Source organism: Lactuca saligna, chromosome 3 (genome assembly GCF_052625555.1).
Source record: "Lactuca saligna cultivar CGN05327 chromosome 3, ASM5262555v1, whole genome shotgun sequence".
Lineage (NCBI taxonomy): Eukaryota > Viridiplantae > Streptophyta > Magnoliopsida > Asterales > Asteraceae > Lactuca > Lactuca saligna.
The window spans coordinates 27,260,759-27,267,756 of record NC_136419.1 but is presented as its reverse complement, the minus strand read 5'-3'; the positions used below and the strand labels follow the sequence as shown (position 1 = coordinate 27,267,756).

The 6,998-nt window shown below is 30.0% G+C and overlaps 1 protein-coding gene across 1 annotated transcript; it reads right to left on the bottom strand.

The window, feature by feature from the left end:
- Window positions 1–4,173: 4,173 nt before the first annotated feature.
- Window positions 4,174–6,729, bottom strand: LOC145034879 (alpha/beta-Hydrolases superfamily protein). Its single transcript, XM_078983437.1, has 8 exons — window positions 6,182–6,729; window positions 5,993–6,087; window positions 5,795–5,898; window positions 5,596–5,696; window positions 5,406–5,509; window positions 4,880–5,317; window positions 4,648–4,779; window positions 4,174–4,550 (listed from the first exon to the last, which is right to left on the bottom strand). Exons 1-8 carry the CDS (start codon window positions 6,431–6,433, stop codon window positions 4,388–4,390), a joined length of 1,389 nt encoding a protein of 462 aa, XP_078839563.1. The 5' UTR covers window positions 6,434–6,729; the 3' UTR covers window positions 4,174–4,387.
- Between the last annotated feature and the right edge of the window lie 269 nt (window positions 6,730–6,998).

Below are 6,998 nucleotides of genomic sequence, written 5' to 3'. Positions count from 1 at the left end.
ATCAGACAATGTTTTATTTACAAATGTTTTCTAAAGTGTTGATTTAAAAAGAAAATTTTTGGACATGAAATTTGGATCGTTACATAGGTAAAGAAATAGATTTCAATTTATAAGTTTCACGTCACATATTGATATTACTAGTAAATAAATGTAAGTATGTCGCATAAAAATGTACAAGTACATTGTCATTATTGGTAACAAGTACATTGTTTGACGTAAGTGCATTCTTATCTCAAGTAGTTTGCCAATTCCCTAAAGGTTAATAATGTCCAAGTGAAATGCTAAATTACATATTAATACTATCACTTAAAGAAGTGTAAGTACATTGCTAGTATGGGTTAAGACATAAGTATTTTGTCTCTCTTTCAAATATTACTTGCAAAAAAATAAAATACAAATATGCGTTAAACTTAAAGTTAGAAAATAATCCATAGACGGAAGTTATGGCTTGCTCGAGCTTTGATTTAAATAAAATGTTTTCCTTTAATGGAACCTATTAGACATTAATCAATAGCACTAATAATCAAGATTCAAGGACCAAGACTTGAACACAATCACATATAAATGAGTAAATGACTATATGTAAATAATTCAAATGTTTGGTTATCAAAATATATTCTTTCAAAATAAAAAGAGGGTCAAAGGACCTAAAATCGTTTGAGAAATACTTAATTATATCTAACCTCATAAATTTCTGTATTTAGAATTGGATTACTTTAAAGATTATTTTTGTAATATTTTTAATTTATCAATCATTCGTAAGATTAAATAGTTATTTACCGCCTAAGCAATTATTTCATGTTGTCGAGTTTCTTTGGAAAGAAATTTGTTCAAGGGCCATATGATAAATGGATTGTTTTTCAATGATTTTATCTTTAAAACATAAAAGATTTAAATAGACCTAGTGCGTAAACAAACAATAAATTGCACCACTAACCAGTTTTTGATGACGAAAGTAAAACTTTTAAAAACAAGATTCATAAATTTTGGGTTGTAACATTACTATTTATGATTCGTTGGACTTTATTGATGTTATTTTTCAGTTGAAGTTAACATTAATAGGAAAAATACAAAAATTGCTACATGAGTAAAAACAACATTATATAAAATTATTTTTTTTACATAATATATTTGTATAATGAATTGATGATTTGAGATGATTTACGTTAAAAAAAAAAGTTAAAAAACATATGGTATTATTCCTAAACTTTAGGTTTGGAAGAAAAGACTCAATTTCATATTGAAATTAATTGGAGCATCCAACACTCAAAGGCTTTTTGAAGTTTCATCAAGCACATTTGTCTCTTTATGTTTCCAAAACTTCACCTTGCGTTTCCACAAAGTAACAAATTCTTTAACATTCACCTGATATTAGTGGCCCATCTATATTGGACAGTGGGATACTACAACATTTCAAAAACAATTGTTAGAAAAGCTCGAGAACTTTTAATTATTGGTTAACTAATGAATCAATTTTTTTTAAAGTTTTAGAACTTATTCTTTATTGAAAAAAAAAACTATTTAAATTCATAACTTAACGTTGTGAATGTTAAATATATTTTTCGGATTCATCGTGTGAATTTAGATTCACATTGTGAAATTTCAAAGATTCACATTGTGAATTTAACGAAATTTTTTTATCGAATTTGATCTCATTGGAAAAATGATAAAAAGTTATGAATTTTTGTATTTTTTTTTGATAAAAAATAAGTTCTAAAAATTGAAAAAAAAGATTGGTTCTTTGTTTAATTTTTTTTTATTGAACCCCACCGTGTATATATATATATATATATATATATATATATATATATATATATATATATATATATATATATATATATATATATATATATATTTGTAAACATGATCTAAGTTATTATACTTCCATTTACCAGGATTATACCATGTTTTTAATAAATGAGATTAGATAACTATATAAAATATATTTTTTCCAATTGATATAGAAAATATAGAGAAAATAAGTTATGAAATAATATAAATGATCAAGTTTTAAATGATTGTTTAGTCATTTTTATTTACCCCAACGGTATTAGGTGGTGTCTTCCATTTTTGAGATCGAGAGTTCAAACCTCGTCATGGATATATGTGGAATAGGTGTTGTTAGCATAGAAGTAGATTTGATTTATCGGTTAAAAAAATGTGTTTCTAGAAGTTCTTGATGATTATACTATTGATCAATTTCAAGAAATTATGGCCACATTGATTCAAATGTATTTTTTGCTTAAGTTATATTTTTATGACTTTAAATATTAAAAACCATTTTTATTTATTATTTTAAATCTTTACGATATTTGTATAAGGTATGTATGGGGTGTTGTTAAATTGACACCCTTTAGACATCTATAACCACTTTTGTTAAAAATCAATCAATCTTAAATTATTTATAATTACTTTTTGAAAAAACAATATAAATTCAAGTAATAAAAAATCTTAAAAATTAAATAGAGTGTTTAAACGAAAAAAATAAAGTGTAAGCCAACCCGTATAAAAATTGTTGGTTGCTTCACCTCATGAAGCATGCGTCTAAATCATTCTATTTACTTTTTCACTCACGCGTGTTGAACGTGGACATAAAACAAAAAAATTATCTGGAAACATGCATTTAGAAAGATCCCGACCATTCCAGACCATGTCATTGTTCAATGACGTAACTATATCATTTTTCATATATATATATATATATATATATATATATATATATATATATATATATATATATATATATATATATATATATATATATATATATATATATATATATATATATATATATATACTAACAGTGTACCCGCGCAAAGCGGCGGGGCGTGTAAATTCATTCGGTGATATGTTTCCTCTACAAAAATGTTATTTTACAAAAGAAAGTACATGTCGAAGACAAAATAATCAAACTATGGTGTTATTTGGGAGATGAAGTCATTTTTTGTTTCTGGACGGTGGGCTTTATAGCAGAGGAGGGAACAAAAAGGTATATGCGATTGGAGGGATATTTGAATCAACATGCTAAATTTAAGGATATCTAAAAGGGTTCAAAATTTGAATGAATCCGGGATTTAAGGGAACCATATCAAATTGTTGAGAAATATAAGGAGATTTGATGATAAATATTTGAATTCAAAATGTGGTTAAAATTTAATATTATTTTATTAATGGTTAGTTGTACTATCAGCTTCATCATTTGGACGTCTTAAAAAAATAATATTATTATAATCAATCTATTTTTAAAAATAGTTAGATTTCTTTTATAAGATAGTATATATATATATATATATATATATATATATATATATATATATATATATATATATATATATATATATATATATATATATATATATATATATATATATACTTAGAAATAAATATTTTAATTTTCACAAATTACATAAATTATATTTCAAAAAGTAAAGTGAAGTGTCAACCATGAAGTTTATGATTGAATAAAGTGGACTCCTAGTAATTCAAAACTTCATTACAAATCAATGTCCGAAATACTTAATATTCTGTATATTTTAAAAGTAATAAATTTTATAATACTAAAACCTCATAATAAATTTTCAATCTATAAATTATAATACTTAATACACAATATATTTTATTTAAAGAAATCGGATCAAGTACAAGACCGGATAATGCCCAAGCGCGTGGTTCCGTTTGACCGGTTTTAGTTTTATTTATTTCTTTATTTTTAATCGATGTTCGCTGATTGAATTGTGTTTCCATTACATCGGGAGAATTTGATATCGGTTGTGGTTGGAAAGTTTGTTGGTATATAAAACGGATTGATAAGGTTGTTGGAAATTAAATTGTTGTTTGAAATGTTGTTGGAAAAGTGGTTGTTGTGGGATAAAGGAGCTTCGGAGCAAAGCACATGAAACCAACTTGTGTTGAATCTATGCTCAGATATCGATGTGGTGTAGTGTCTTAACAGAAAACTGTGTAACAATTTTGGTTTCGGTTTGTTGGTGGTGTGTTGGGATGTATGTGCGTATAATAGACGAAGAAATTAAAGAATGGTGTGAAAAGTAGTTTAACGAAGTGATAAATTTATAGGTAAAATTCGTTAAACAGGTCAATATATTGTCTTAATGTTTAGGTCAATCTACTTCAGTGATCTTGGAATCGCATAAAAACCGATTGAAGAAAAAAAGAAACAAGCAAAACAAGCTCCATTTTGCTTCTAAAAACGGTTACATCATTAGCACGAAGCATATGAGTTGTGTAATACAATACAAGAAGACGGCGAACACATACATAAATCATCACGAATCTATTGCTGTACAACAACAACTACAACAACAGGAGTTGGTAGGTATTATCATTTGCAACAACATTTGCGTCGCAGACAAACACAAATCTATACCCCCTAATTTCCTGAATTAGCATGATCTGGCATTGTGGGAACCTTTCTAAACGCATGTTTCCTACAGCGCTCAAATATACTGTCGTATATCACATCAAATTGCACTCCTGCTCTTTCCCGATTCACTATGAAAAGTATATGATCCCCTTCCACTATCTTGTAATACCTACAACAACCCAACCCAATTTATTATAATTTATCTTTTTTTTTTTTAACTATTTCATATAGGAATTATTGATTTTTAAATTATTTATTTATTATACCAGATGCCTGTTTGCAAGGGTTGACATTCAGAATCTTCAACAACAAAACGACTAGGGTGTTCAACCGGGATACGGGGGTGAGTCATAGAAATGGTATTTAGTGCGCCATCATTATCCCACCAATCTTCATCCCTAAAAAAACGAATTTATAAAATATAAAAAATCAAACACAAATTTATATATATAACTAAACATTTTTTTTTTTTTTTAATTATCTCGGATGTCAACAAACCTGTAGCCCTTGAAAGGGGGAGGAACATCTGGTGGGTGCTTCCATTGACTCATCTGCAAGACTCTGATGAAAAGCAACGGGTGGACTCCTTGAACGTTGGAAGGAACAGTAAAACCCATGAATTTTTTAGTACGTTTTGTCGCGTAACTAAAGTAGTAGGTGCTAGGAAATGTGTTAAGACGGCTGTTGAGACGAATAGCTCCTTGGATTGTAAGATCTGGAAGGATCCAGTCACCAGAAGCAAAAGGGCCAGAGTTTCCAACAAGGCAATCAATAAGTCCCCAAATCCCCGATTTCTTCCATGACATATTGAAATGATCAAATCCGAAACAGTAATAATATTTCAAGAACGGAATGTCAAACCAGTCGTAGAGGATCACTCCTATACGCAATAACTGGAGAAGGCATACCGATTTCATGGATTTCCCATCATCTTGTCTGAAAAAATGGAGATGCGATAGGGTTTTTACAATCACTTCCCTAGAAGAAAAGAATTTGAGGAAATTGAGAGATTGATTGAACTTACTGCATTCCGTCCAAGTAGGCTCGTGTAGTTCCATTGAAGGCACCGGATAATGACGTAACACTTAAGACCCAACTTTCAGAAGTATTTTCGTGTCCCCTGAACGCCTGAAATTTATGATAGTTTGTGCTGTTTTCAATTTACAAATCCAAGAAAATGAATTTGGTGATGTTGAATTGTAATGAAAACGAACCTTATCCGCCAACATTTGCTGCAAGACTCGTATCACCTGAGCTCCGGCAGAATGCCCAACAAAGTGAATCGGATGATCTTCGTCCCATATAGGGTAATGCCCTAATGAATTCAAGTAAATTTAAAATCAAGGATTGTTGATTTTGATTCGATTATTTTGTTTGGAATTTTATAGAAAGATTGGGAGATTTTTTTCTAACCCTGTTCGTATGTTCTTCCAAATTGGGAATGCCCACAAGCTTTGCTGTGTTCTTCACCGTAATCAACTTGGCCGCCTTTCAAGTAATAGAATAATTCTCTAGCCCTAAAAGAAAATGTAATAATACATGATCAAAACCCATAAATTCTTCATAAACATGATATTGAAGCATGGATTTGGGCGGAAATTAAGAACAAACCTGTCATAAATACTGGTTAATGAACCCAAATCAGGCACCAAAACCTTCTCATCCTTCTTTTCTGCCCCAGCAAAATAAGATAACCCCCCTAATCTCTGTTAAGAAAGTGCAAAATCAGATTGTGTTTAGATAGATTACTTAAAAGGAAGCAATAGCACGAAAATCGAAAATCATGTTGAAACTCATTACCCCTTTTCCAAATCCAAAAATTCCATGAACCAACACAATGGGAGGCAGATCATTATCAGCGGCTGGAGACCCGATAAACTGTTCATCCCGGATTGATGGTTCAACATTGGACTTGAAAAACAGATCGTTCAAAGCTAATGAAAGATCACCGGCGACTGCAGAGCTAAAAATGTATAACCCAAACAATAAATGAACCAAAGAACTGGTGAATAGCTCGATCAATTGAAGAGCCGCTATCGAAAACCTAAACATCTTCCAGAACACCCACAACAATCTCTACTGCTCAAAAGAAACAGAGCCTTCTTCTGGGTTGAAAGAGAGAAGAAGGCCCTAATTTCTTTAAGAAACTCTGGAAGATTTCAATTTCAATCTAGAAATTTGAAACCCGGATGAATAAATGCGAATATCTTGTGGATTTGATGAGATTTCTCTAGAATTCGGTTGGTTGTTTTTTCAAAGGTGTTCGTTTACCACAATTTTCTCATTCCTCAACTCATCTCAAAAATTGGAAGTCACAACGCATTACAGAGGGCAAGTTTCCGTTCACTCATTCAATTTGACATCACATTTGTACACAAAGGGTCCACAGATGCTGGTGCCCGATTGGTGCCACGTGGCATAGAAATTTACGTCGATCAAACTTAAACAAAGTTTTCATCTATAATTATCCGTTTTGTTTAAAATGTAATTAAATAAGAGAAAATCACAAATTAGGCTAATATTTCTAAGTTTTTCGTTTCTCTCTCCAACTCTTTTCTTTATTTAGGCAGAAATTTAAGGTTTGTTTAAAGGTACTCATGAACTTTGTTAGTCCTAT

What these genes read in the sequence shown, in the direction of transcription:
- LOC145034879 (XM_078983437.1), bottom strand. Translation starts at nt 6,433, where the DNA reads ATGTTTAGGTTTTCGATAGCGGCTCTTCAATTGATCGAGCTATTCACC. An exon ending in GCCTACTTGGACGGAATGCA is followed by an intron (nt 5,318 to 5,405) that starts GTAAGTTCAATC and finishes CCATTTTTTCAG; the next exon opens with ACAAGATGATGGGAAATCCA. An exon ending in CCCCCTTTCAAGGGCTACAG is followed by an intron (nt 4,780 to 4,879) that starts GTTTGTTGACAT and finishes TCGTTTTTTTAG; the next exon opens with GGATGAAGATTGGTGGGATA.